Raw genomic sequence first — 13292 nt, forward strand, 5'->3', positions numbered from 1 at the left:
TTAAACCACACGTGGTCATCTTTTCCAACCTCGACAATTCTCAGTGGTCTCCACTATAATTGTCATCTCATAATTCTCCTTTTTCCTATATCTGCCTTCCTCTGTGATTCAACCCATGCCATCAACTCTGTCTTGCAATCATTGCCTAACTGACCTTCACTTCTGCAGATGCTGGTTTACAAAAAAGGCAAAGTTGGTGTAACTCAGTCTGTAGAAGTGTACCAACCGACCAGGAACGACACCTATCCATGTTCTCCAGGGATGCTGCCAGACCCACTGAGATGCTCCAGCACTTTTTTCTATATTTGTCCACTTCTGAATGGTAGGTGCGATTGAACGATAAATCTTTGTGAAGTTCTGCATGCAAGGATTTTTTTGTCATGAACAATACTTAAGGCATTGTGCACAATAACATATTGCTGCCAGAGGACTTAGTGCTTAAATTAGCCTAAGTCCTTCACACAACCCCGCTTTAATCAGGTCAAAGCACATTATAATCTCTAAAGTAACTAACTATCTTACTTTAATTTTTTCGCTTTTCTCCCATATTCTAATACAAAATGCTTTTTCCAATCATTGGCATGGGCTTTCCTATTTCAGATCCTCTGCCTACTTTCTCATGAACCTACTTAGTTCAACTATGGAAGGCTAGTCTTGTTGGTCGAGGTGGTCCTAGAGCCAAGTGGCAATAGGTACCAACTGACAATCATGTATTCTGGGCAGGCCAAAACAGTCTTTCTCATGAAACTACTCCAGAAAAGTTAGAAGGAAACTCGTCTGGAAAAATTAGACAGCAAAACCATGCCCTCAGATTGTGATTTTTTTCAGTCATTCTGGATTTAGGGGTATTCAAAAATCATTATAAAGTACTTAATTTATTTTTAATAAAAATAAAATCAAACTTAAAAACCTTAAATAATTAAAGATATTAAACCACACACCAATAATTAAACATAATATAACCTACCTCATTCATAGGGCCATCATTCAAATGGATGTGCTTGATGATTCTATGCCAGGTCTAACTGGCGCAGAATCTGAGAGCAGATTCTCCAGGGCAAGTGCTGGAGAATCTCAGCAAGCTCCTGCCACTGGACTTTGTGAAGTTTAGCAGCTGAGAGCAGTTGGGAAATTGCCAATAGAGCTCGGCCAAATAAGTTCAGAACTTCTGCATTTGCTCAGGCTTTCTGAAATTTGCCAGCACTTACTCTGAGAAATGCCAGGCAATACTGCCAGTAAAAAAAAAAAAAAAAACAGGGGATAATTGAACCTCTCCTTTACTTGCTAAAGCATTCCATGGCCTGTTAAACATCTTGGAGCTAAGACTTCTAATTTTCCTTCAGCAAGATTCAGTCCTATTCTCTCTATAGCCAAATCAGTTATCTAGAAAATCAGCATCTAGAAAATTGAAAAGATTCTAGCAAAGAGCAAAGAAAATATTCAAATCTTATCAATCTAAACACCAATTAGTCTTTTCTTGTCTTCCAGCTAGCTGCCAATTTACTATATTTTCTTTAATTATAGTGCCACAGCTCTGTATTATATGAGGTGCAGAGTCCAGCCAGAGGGCCTCAGACCCACTATTGTGGCTGACATAACACTCACTGTTGGCTCCAGCAGGATAATATATAATTGATTGAAGGTAAAAACAGATCTAGGACACAAAGCACAACGTTCTGGGAAACTCAGGGGGTCAGGCAGCATCTGCTGAGGGAATGGACAGATGACAATTTGGGTTGGGACCCTTCTTTAGATCAATGCCAAAAAATTGGCAGATGGCACCAGTGTATGTTTGAATTAAATACATTTTATTAGCCAAGTGTGTATACATACAAGGAATTTGCCTTGGTGCTCTGCTCGCAAGGATAACAACACAATATACAGTAGACAATTAAAAATAAAACATTATAATTAAAACATGTGAAGAATAAAATAAAATACCAGAGCCAAAGGAGGCTACAGACATTTGGCTGTTGAGTAGAGCAACTGCTCGTGGAAAAAAAGCTGTTTTTATGTCTCCCTGAGGGAAGTACTTCAAAGAGTTTGTGGCTAGGATGAGAGGGGTCAGAGATGATCTTACCCACTCGCTTCCTGGCCCTTGCAGTGTACAGTTCGTCAATGGGGGGGGGGGGGGGAGGTTGCAGCCAACAACCTTCTCGGCTAATCGAACGATGCGCTGTAGCCTCCGGATATCGTGCTTGGTGGCCGAGTCAAACCATGATGGAGACGGTGAGGACAGATTCTATGATGCCAGTACAAAACTGGACCATCATTGCCTGTGGCAGATTGTGTTTTCTCAGCTGCTGCAGGAAGTACATCCTCTGTTGGGCCTTTTTGAATGTGGAGTCAATGGTGGCCTGCCATTTAAGGTCCCTGGAGATGATGGTTCCAAGGAACTTAAATGACTCCACATATGTGACTGATGTTGTTGATGGTGAGTGGGTGGAGGGGAGGGGAGGGGGAAGCTATCCTAAGGTCTACAATCAATTCCATTGTCTTAAGAGCATTGAGCTCCAGATTGTTGTGATGGCACCAGGACTCCAGCTGTGTCACTTCCTGTCTGTAGGCAGATTCCTCCCAATCCTGGATCAGTCCAATCAGGGTTGTGTCGTCCGTAAACTTGAGACGCTTGACAGAGGTGTCTGTGGAGGTGCACTCGTTGGTGTAGATAAAGGAGGGGAGAGTATGCAGCCTTGTGGTGCTCCTATGCCGATGGTCAGAGGGTCCGAGATGTACTTCCCCATGCTGTGTGTAGTAAGTGTGTAAGAAGGAACTGCAGATGCTGGTTTAAACCGAAGATAGACACAAAAAGCTGTAGTAACTCTGCGGGACAGGCAGCATCTCTGGGGAGAAGAAGCGTCTCAACCCGAAACGTCACCCATTTCTTCTCTCTAGAGATTCGGCCTGTCCCGCTGAGTTACTCCAGCTTTTTGTGTCTATCTTCGGTTTAGACTGTTCGATGTCATTTGAAAATAGGACTATTCATTAAAACTGACAAAAAAGATTAGCTAGGGCCATTGCAAGTGCCCGTGGCTCTGATGAAGCCAAGTTTTAGTAAAAATATAAGAAGATATTAAATTGGTTTCTGGGCTAGCTTACAGCTTATATTTAGTGTCAAATTAGGCTTGCCTTAGGTTGCGGGTGTGTGAGATAATAAATCCTATAACATTGTCTCCCAAGTGACAGGCAGAGAGAAGGAGCTAGAGAGATATCTTTGAAAGTAAGATGCCATAAACCAAATGACCAATGTTTATGGGGAGGAGGCAATAAAGGAAGAGAGAAATAGCCAGTCACATCTTTGTAAACAAATGACCTATGTTTATGAGGGACCAAATGACAGAGGAAGCAGCGAAAAGAGCTATGGTGGTCTATTTGGAGATAAAATGACCTAAAGCAAATGGCTAATGTTTTTAGTATATCTTGTACCGTGTAAACAAAAGGTTTGATGTGATGCATTCTGTGGAAACCTTTTCCTGTACCTCTGACCATGACTAATGTCTGTGGAATGTGCTAAGGGGACAAAAAAACCCTATTTAAGGCAATGTAATTCTGTTGTTAAGGGAAGGTGGCTGAGCACAGTCAAGTGTCTGTGTTGGTCACTTGACTGGAATTCTCGCTCCCTTCCATCGGCCGATGTTAAGTAAAGTTTTGAACTGATCTATCAAACAGTTTGTGTGGTGTCTGTTTATTAAGAAGCGAACCTGGTTTAGTAGTTAAGATAAGTAACTTTTTCAGCTCCCTATTTGACTTGAAGAAAGTGAGAGGAGTCAAAGAAACATTTTAGGTGACATAACATTAGCTGCCAGAGGAGATAGTTGTGGCAGGTACAATAACAACGTTTAAAAGAGATTTGGACAGATACATGGATAAGAAAGGTTTAGAGGAATATTGAGCCGTAGAGAAGTGTGGGCAATTAGGAGTAGGAAAGAACTGCAGATGTTGGTTTAAATCGAAGGTAGACATCAAATGCTAAAGTAACTCAGCGGGACAGGCAGCATCTCTGGAGAGAAGGAGTGGGTGACGTTTCTGGTCTGAAGAAAGGTCTCGACCCGAAACGTCACCCATTCCTTCTCTCCAAAGAAGCTGCCTGTCCCGCTGAGTTACTCCAGGATTTTGTGTCTTCCATGGACAAATAGGACTAGCTTAGATGGGGCATCTTGGTCAGCATGACGAGTTGAGCCAAAAAGTCTTTGTCTATGGCTGTACGACTATTCATGCTGTTAATTTTTGTCAGGCAGCAATATTTGATGCCCTTCAGCTCTAGCCACATTTTGAAAAATATTTACTTCAATAATACCAGGAGGAATAATATAAAAATAGAACAGAGTGCTTACCTTGGTTGACATTCTCTTCCTACACAAAACTCGTGAATTGGCTCTGGTCGAGTTGAAGAATCACAATACGAATCTTCAACTTCAATGCCATCATAACGAATACACACTGCAAATGAAGTGACTACCCCTGCACACAATAAACAGTGTTTAAAGAAAAGTACATGATACAAATTTTATTTCTGCTCCATGGATAAGGATAGGAGAGCTAATGTTAGCTCTCGTCATTTTATTGTGACGTAATCTCAGTACATTACAATCTGACTGCAAGGTAGTTTTACTTCATCATGTTTAAGCTATTTCTTAGTGAAGAATTAAACAAAGCTAACATTATAAAACTATCCAAAAATAGAGTCTAACAGATAGTGTCACATGGCTCTCCATGTGTCTGAAGATTCTGAATGTCACAGGATTAAATATGCTTTCTTAACCATGCTCTCCCATCTTGAAATAATTAGCTACCAAGTCCAAATCTCAGTAGCCTGTGGGAAGCAATTTAAAGCTGCTGACAGAAAATCAGTCCAGCAGAAAAACTGAGAAGACAATGGTCAGGAAACTTAGTCTCTAACAAAAAAATTGTTGTTCTGTTAACTTTTCTCATTGTCGGTTGTGGATTGCCATCATGAGGCGATCATTGGTACACCTAAACCTCCTACATTAAAAATGAAAATGGTGGGTAATCTGAAATGTGAATGCTATGCAAGAAGTTCGAACTATCTCCCATACTGTGCAAAATTGCTCTTTCTACCGAAAAATTAGACAAAGCTATGGAGCAACTCAGTGGGTCAGGCAGCATTTCTAGAGAACATGGATATGTAATGTCTTGGGTTGGGACCCTTCTTCAGATTGATTGCAGGGGGAATGAAATGTTGTTTCTACTAGTATACATTAGATACTACAAGAGTTGGTGAAGTAGCATCAGAAGCATTGAAATGGCTCTCATTATATTAAAAAAAGTAACGCTTGCTTAATATTAAGAATGGAGAGAACCAAAATATAATCAAAATCAGTTGAGTGTAGGTATATAATAGTGATTGTTTAGTATAGCACTGAGGGGTTAGTTCCAAATATTGATTGGGTAAGATTATTATCCATTGCACAAATGACCCAATAGTTGCTTAACTAAACAACCAGCAGACAAACATAGATGCCTACATTGATTTCCTAGTCAAAATGATCAAAGTTGGGGTCATCTCAGTCTTTGAAATCTTGCCTCAGTATTCCTGCCAGATATCTCTGGTGATATGTGCCAAACATAACACTTTGCTACTGTGGTACAGAAGCCAAAAGAATCTCTACTGTCAAATGGTTAGCATTCACACGTGGAGTGAACATTTGAGGGCATGACAAGGCTCCTCAAAGTGTAGGTGTTCATAGGAGCACTTATATCCGCATATACAAATTACTCTGTTTATTAAAACTCATTTCTGATCTTATAGACCTAACTTCTGATCTGTGAACATATAAACACTTATCTTATTGCAGGATTTCATCTGGCATTTCTTAATTTTTAAAAGGGAGCTTGTAGAAATCACCTCAGCGTCTGCTACCAGACATCCAAGTTTGAGTCAGTATATTTGAGATTTGTTTGACGGAGGGTTGTGTAATAATCTGCCTTGCCAAGAGTTAATGGCATCTGCCATGATTCATACTAATGCTGTTGAACATCTCTCACCAGAAGTGAATTATGGGCTCTGAACAAATGTTGATGTCTCAATCTGAAAGTCAGGTAGACACCATTTTGGTACCTAGAATTATTACACTACGAAGTATGAACTTTCATAATGATTGATGCTCTTTTACAGAAATATGAATTAATATGATTTTATATGTTCAATGGTAGTTATTTATTTGCCAGTATGTCAGAAATTCTAGTTGCAAGCCGATCATAAATATGTGTGCAGTGATTTTGCTGAGAGGCAGTTAGTAAATGACAAAAAAGCAGCATTTATGTAAAAATTAAAAATACTTTGGATACACATAATGTGAACTTTGCTTTAGGCGTGTATGCATATGAATTATAGTGATGAAGCAACTATAATCTCTATAAGCCCACAATAATCATGCAGGAGTTTCAGTTCATCTAATATTGCAACGACCATGGATGCAGAGGTCAGACTAATCTTATTACATATAAACATATTTTCACCACAGTGTAAACTTAGGCAGAGATTAGTTTTAACATATCTAAAAAATCCCTTTGAATACAACCCACTGGGAAAACGTTTCTTCCATTCTGAAATGGATAGAAAGCAAATATACTGATCAAGCTGTTTGGGAAGTGTACTGTGAAGGAGATGTAATGGAATTTCTTTATTTGGAGTTTCAATGGTTAGATTTCACTGTTTCACCAAAACATCCCAAATCTATGACATTTATCCATGCAAAGAAAATGAATAAAGACTTCTATTTATTTGGTGCCTATTTAAGGACCTCAGAATATTTCAACCATTTCTCAGCTGCAAATTCCCTGAAGGCTTTTTTGAATGGCCACCACTATTTTGGCAGAACTCCCACTTATATAATCAACTTTCCTCTGCTCCACTGGGAAAATCTGCTGATTCCCAATTATTAATTGGGTTCTTGAGTCTCTGAAATGGGAAATGAACCATGACCACCTGACTTAAGTTAAACGTCCCTTGTCAATTCTGACACCAAGTAGTGAAATGCTGAGACTCAGTGGGGTTTGTCAACAAAAGTCAATGATAATGCTTGATTTTTTGGAAGATGTTTTAGAGCCTGCATGTAATATGATGGGTTGCTCATAATACCAGGTAAATTATTATACTTCAAAAAGTCCTTTTAGCTGCAGAGACTTAAAGTAAAAGGTCTAGTCTCATATACCAGATATATTCATTATAAATTATTTATAATTGTGTTATTAAATAATACTAATATATTATATAAATATACAAGATATACTATATTATACAGTAAGTTGTGGTACTGAAGCACAAATTTTAAAAAAAGTCTACAGGATACCGGTTGTGCAGGTAGAACTGCAAGGTTCATGAGAGGACAGTTTCCATCGATACATGTCTGCAGGGCTCACACCCAGACCCTTTCTCAGCAGCTTGAGTCTGTTCCTGAAAGAAAGCAATGGAGAAAGAAATTAGAGCTGAAGCAATGTAAAGCGAAGGAAGCGCTGCACAAACATGTGAGTTACAAACCTACCTGTCCTGCTGTTCAAGAAGAATTCCAAGACCCGTTACAAGCAGAGCTTCAGCTGGCTAGAAACAGAGAGAATGTAATAAAAATACCCAGCTTTAAAGAAACAAAAGACCATTTAAATATCAGACAGCGGCACTTTTTAAATATCATGTGTTATGACTGATATTCCAATATCAATATACCGGCCCAACAGATGACTGATTTAATGAAGATGCTTTGACTGTTGAAATAGTTTCTGACTGTAATGCTGAAACTTTCAAATTACAATATTTTGGTTAAATATCATATTGCACCTATGATTAAATATGCCTTTAAGATTTCTGCTTCAAACAATTTGATATAGCTGTAAAAGATTTAACTATGTGCATAATATTAAAGCAAATTTGTTACTGCACATATCTCCATATATAATCTCTAGACAGCAGAAGCTCTGACATGAACGACAAACAAGGAAAAGCACTGATTCCAGGAACATCATCACTGATGCACAGCAGCATGAAATTAACGTCCTCAGGAATGGCTCACTATTTATGCACAGAGCTTCTGTACAAACTTCTGTGGGCATTGCTCGTATTGAGATTTCTAAAACATTGTGATGTGAAGTTTGGTGTAAGAATTAGAGACGTTCCTGACGTTCTAACTTTGGTCATGCCTTCCCATTACCTTGCTGTGAGCATAACTCTGCTGGCAGGTACAGCTCTGACAACACTTTCAATAGTGGACAAATCTGACTTTCCTAGATTTAGGGCTACATAAAATTGAATTTGCATCAAATTTACATTTAGTCCTTCACAGAGTTCAGTCAAGTTCACAATTATTTAAATGATGGAAAACTGCAAATAGAGGCCATGTAAATTAGTTATTTTTAAATTTGGATTCTCCGTGTTTATATTGTTAAATTTTCTGGAGACGCTGTATGATGCAGTGTTAATCTGATTTACTATTTTAGTTAAAGGTGGCACTGAATGTGCTTGCAGTAAGTGTCAATATTAGCTTTTGTTAAACTGCATAATGAAAGTAATAAAAATCTCCATCTCTTCAGATTTGGATTCCAAGAAGAGAACTACAGAATTTTTGGCAAATCTATATTAAGGTTGCATGGGCATGTATTTTCAAGGTTGCATGGGCAGCATCCAGGTGTGCTTAGCTGAAGGGTGGAATATTTTTGGCAGTGATCTCAGACAACATATAATACTTTGCAGGCATATATCCTTGTATACGGGTAGGAAGGAACTGCAGATAGACACAAAATGCTGGAGTAGCTCAGCGGGACAGGCAGCATCTCTGGAGAGAAGGAATGGGTGACGTTTCGGGTCGTGACCCTTCTACGGAACTGTAGATGATGGTTGACAAAATGTGCAGGAAGGAACCGTAGAGAAGGAACACCTTCGCTCAGTCCGCCTTGGCCTACATGATTTCCCGGTTGCCAAACACTTTAACTCCCCTTCCCATTTCCATACTGACCTTTCTATCCTGGGCCTCCTCCATTGCCAGGGTGAGGCCCAATGCAAATTGAAGGAACAGCACCTCATAATTTGCTTGGGCAGCTTCCAACCCAGCGGTATGAATATTGATTTCTCTAACTTTAAGTAACCCTGGCATTCCCTCTCTCCGTTCCTCCCCCATCCTAGTCATTATACTAGTTTCACTGTTATCCTGTTGAGTTTCTCTGTTTGTATAACTTGTTATCACCTAGCCCACAGCCAACAGTGGACCATTGTGGGCTCCACCTTTACTTTTACACCATCGTTACTTTTTGCATATCTTTCATTCATTTGTTCTATATCTCTCTATATCACGTTCTATATCTTTTGTTTCCCTTTCCCCTGACTCTCTGTCTGAGGAAACCCGAAACGTCACCCATTCCTTTTCTCCAGAGATGCTGCCTGATCCGCTGAGTTACTCCAGCTTTTTGTGTCTACCCTTGTATAAGGGAATCTAAAAACAGGCGGTATCTTTAGGGAATCAACCAATGATCTATCAGTCACTTGGCATGCACCAGCCTTTCTACAACATTTTCGAAAATAAATCCCATCGGGTCCTGCTGGCAGCACTTCCCAGGAAAAGGTAGCAACAAAAGGCACTGAATTATCTAATATTGCCGCTGGTGAGCTTACACACAATAAGGAAATATTAATTTTCGGATCAATATTTCCATAGCTTCTTGATTCCCTGTGTGCACCTTGTTTTGTGGAATTTCACTCATCTATTTATGTACTCACTATTAATGTCATATTTAGCTCCTTGGTTCAATAAAAGACTGAAGCACTCAAGATTTTACAAGTAGGGTTGTTATACCATTTATCAAATAGAGCTTGCTTTTCCAGCTTTTTGATATTGCTGAATGATACCTGACTGTGTGACTCAAGCACAAGAGGCCAAGCATTGTAAGGCATTGTACAGCTACAGGTCAGGTAAAATTTATAGTTGACAGCTTTTCACACCATTTCTTGGCAAGAGAGCAGTAATGAATGGGCAGGTTTCTATTTGATTACTTGAAGGTCACTGAACAATAGCAGCCAAAGGATATATGTGGCCTTTAACAGGAACTAATGCATGTAACATTTGGCAAGAAATTGTGCAATTCTCAATAGATTTTTTTGATAACATGGTAATAAAATTTCGGAGCATCAATAGATTAAACAATGCAAAATCACAACTGTCAATTATTTTAACTTACCGTAATTTCTGTGTTCGGTTTGCATGTTGAATAATGTGCATAATTGTTTCATTGGAGAAGAGAATCTCTGCAGACGTATTGCCAAAAGTCAGTTCCAAAAATGTATCATTAATTTTGTAGCTCCCCAACTTTTCGTTTTCGTCATAATACATCGGGAAACTAGCAGCAGTGGACTCCGCATTATAAAATGGGTTTTCTTCTGTATTATCAGTCACGTTTACACCAAATTCAGTTTGTTCCTTTATATTTGAAGAACGTCCATTAGCAAGTGCGTCTGTCAAATGATTCTCCGACGTAAATATATATTCTTGCGTGGTCAACTTTGAATCTGTGTAATCTATTGCCGTGTAATCATTGTCTTCAACACTGTTAAGTTGGGTGTTATTTTTAATGTCTGTAGCAAAAATAGGAACATGGATTAGGCCAACTAAATATTATGCAATGGTAGAGCAGTACATGAAACTAGTAAGCCACATTAAACAATGATTTATATGTAGAAAATATTAAAAAGCTGTTGCAGTTACTAAAATCTTAATTATAAAACTGGGTTTAGATGGTTGTGGAAAGTGAGGAGACAGGTAAGGGTGAGAATTACAAATATGAAACCTAAAGGATTAAGGATCAAATACCAAAGTTAGGTTGAAGGGGACATATAAAAGTATTTAGCTGTGGGTTGTTGGACTGGAAGAGATTGCAAGAAGGGACAAGAATTAAATTAAGCATGAACTTAAAAACTTTAAGTTGACAATTCTGAGCCAGTGTATATCAGTTATACCAGGATTACTGGCTGAGCAGAGATGGGTGAAGGATACAACATAGGAAGATTTCTGGATGATCCTAATTTTAAGAAGGACAGACGATTGAAGTGTAATCAGGAGAGAGTAGTATTATCAAGTCTGAAAGTAACAAAGATTAGACGAGGATTTCGGAATCAGAGGTCCTTGTGTTGCAATTGGGACAAGTAGTAAATGATCATACCCAGCAAGCTGATCACAAAAATGCTAGACCTTGGTCTCAGCAGTCAACTGTGTCGGTGGATATTGGACTTTCTCAGTGGACGCCCACAAACAGTGAGACTTGGACCCTACACCTCGACATCCCTGACCCTCAGCACAGGAGCACCGCAGGGCTGTGTGCACAGTCCGCTCCTCTACGCCCTATACACACATGACTGCTTGCCCCATCACCCCGCAAATAGGATCATAAAATTTGCGGACGATACAACCGTGGTGGGGCTCATCTCAAATGGGAACGAGGTCGCCTATAGAGAGGAGGTGCACAGACTTTCTGAGTGGTGTGCTCACAACAATCTCTCTCTGAACACTAAAAAGACAAAGGAGATCATCACTGATTTCAGGCGACATAGAGCGGAGTTCAGGCCACTGGAGATAGGGGACGAGGAGGTGGAGAGGGTGCCTAGTTTTAAATTTCTGGGGATCAACATCAGTGAGGATCTTAAATGCATTTTGTTGTCTCTGTACTGTACACTGACAATGACAATTAAAATTGAATCTGAATCTAAATGGTCTGTGAACTCTGCTGTAGTTGTAAAAACGGCGCAACAGACTTTACTTCCTCAGAACACTGAGGAAGGCCCATCTGTCTGCTAAATTGCTGGAGTCTTTCTACCGCTGTTCGGTAGAAAGCATACTGACTTACTGCATAACTGCCTGGTTTGTGAACTGTTCAGCAGCTGATAGAGCAGCTCTCCAGAGGGTGATAAAAACTGCCCAGGGTATCATTGGACTCCCCCTGCCCCCTCTGGAGGACATTTACCACTCCAGATGTCGCAGCAGGACCTGTAATATCGTGAAAGACATTACACATCCTTGTCACCACCTTTTCACACTGCTGCCCTCAGGAAAAAGGTACAGGTCGCTAAAGTCACGCACTGCCAGACTCAAGAACAGCATTTACCCATCAGTAATCTTGGAACTGAACTCTGTCTCGGGAGCGGGTTATGGGGAAGGAAGGGGGGGATGGGAGACAATATTAATTTATGTAAATGTGAATCCATGGGTGGGTTTGGGGAGGGAGGGAGTGTAAAAAGTATGAGTATGTGAATGTTTGAAGTTCTTTTAAATGGAGAGACACAGTAATCTTGTTGTATGTGACACATGCAATGACAATAAAGCATTCTGATTCTGATGTGTGTAAGCTCAGTTCACAATCAAGTAGCATGGTGGGGTTGTACATATAAATTCTAAAGGTAACAGTATTAAAGTGATTATGTACAAACTAGAAAACGACTGATTTGATAAATATTATTGGAAAGAGTTTTCCCTATTTACGTACGCCGATATGGACATTTTATTATAGAGAATTGCCACAACAAGAGACTTCTTGGGCCAAAACAAACTTGGAAAAACTCAGCGTGTCAGGCAGAAAGTAGCAACAGCAAAAATAGAAGGATGGTCACTGTTTCGGATCAAGACCCCGCATCAGGGTTTTTGGTTTTTCCTCCAGACGTCAGCAACTGCAATCTCAAATGTTCCTTGCCTGGTTTACTGTATGACCTCACACGCTGTCTGACTGAGTTCTATTTACCACTTTTGTGCCTACCAGAAAGAGAGATCAGCCGTGATTGAATGGCGCTGTAGACTTGATGGGCCGATTGGCCTAATTCTGCTTCTATAACTTATGAACATGAAGAACTTTCTTCCAATTGAACATTGCAAATTTCTTCATTGTGGGAGTATAAATTATTTATATATGTCATAAAAAGCAATGGCTTAAAGCAAATTAATTACATAATTCTCACTGCTCTCACATTGCCATGGATAATTAGTTTAGAGATGCAGCATGGAAACTGGCCCTTCTTCCCACTGAGTCCATGCTGACTATCGATCACCCATTCACGCTAGCTCCATGTTATCCCACTTTCGCATCCACTACTAACTAATCCAAACTGACCATCTTTGATTTATCTGGCAGTAGTATTTCATACATGGATAGATTCAGAGGTTGTCACCCAAATTTAAATATATATTTACATAATCTGTCTTGAAGCTCCTCATATAGGAAATGTTGCACAATATGGAAGAAGACACTCAGAGATAATTAAAAAAAGAAAAAAAAGCAAGGGGGAGAATTTTTCATATCACACATGA

The 13292-nt window shown here is 39.5% G+C and overlaps 1 protein-coding gene across 4 annotated transcripts in view; it reads right to left on the reverse strand.

Moving 5' to 3' along the window:
* adamtsl2 (ADAMTS-like 2) overlaps positions 1 to 13292 on the reverse strand; it is a 52261-nt gene that overhangs the window by 12157 nt on the left and 26812 nt on the right. For all 4 annotated transcript variants that reach the window (XM_055660326.1, XM_055660325.1, XM_055660328.1 and 1 more), the window contains 3 exons: positions 10183 to 10576; positions 7314 to 7417; positions 4335 to 4461 (listed from right to left, as the gene is read on the reverse strand). In XM_055660326.1, coding sequence (XP_055516301.1) covers positions 4335 to 4461; positions 7314 to 7417; positions 10183 to 10576 — 625 coding nt within the window. The remainder of the gene's footprint in view (positions 1 to 4334; positions 4462 to 7313; positions 7418 to 10182; positions 10577 to 13292) is intronic.

This window comes from Leucoraja erinacea, chromosome 31 (assembly GCF_028641065.1).
Source record: "Leucoraja erinacea ecotype New England chromosome 31, Leri_hhj_1, whole genome shotgun sequence".
In the NCBI taxonomy this organism is placed as follows: Eukaryota; Metazoa; Chordata; class Chondrichthyes; order Rajiformes; family Rajidae; genus Leucoraja; species Leucoraja erinaceus.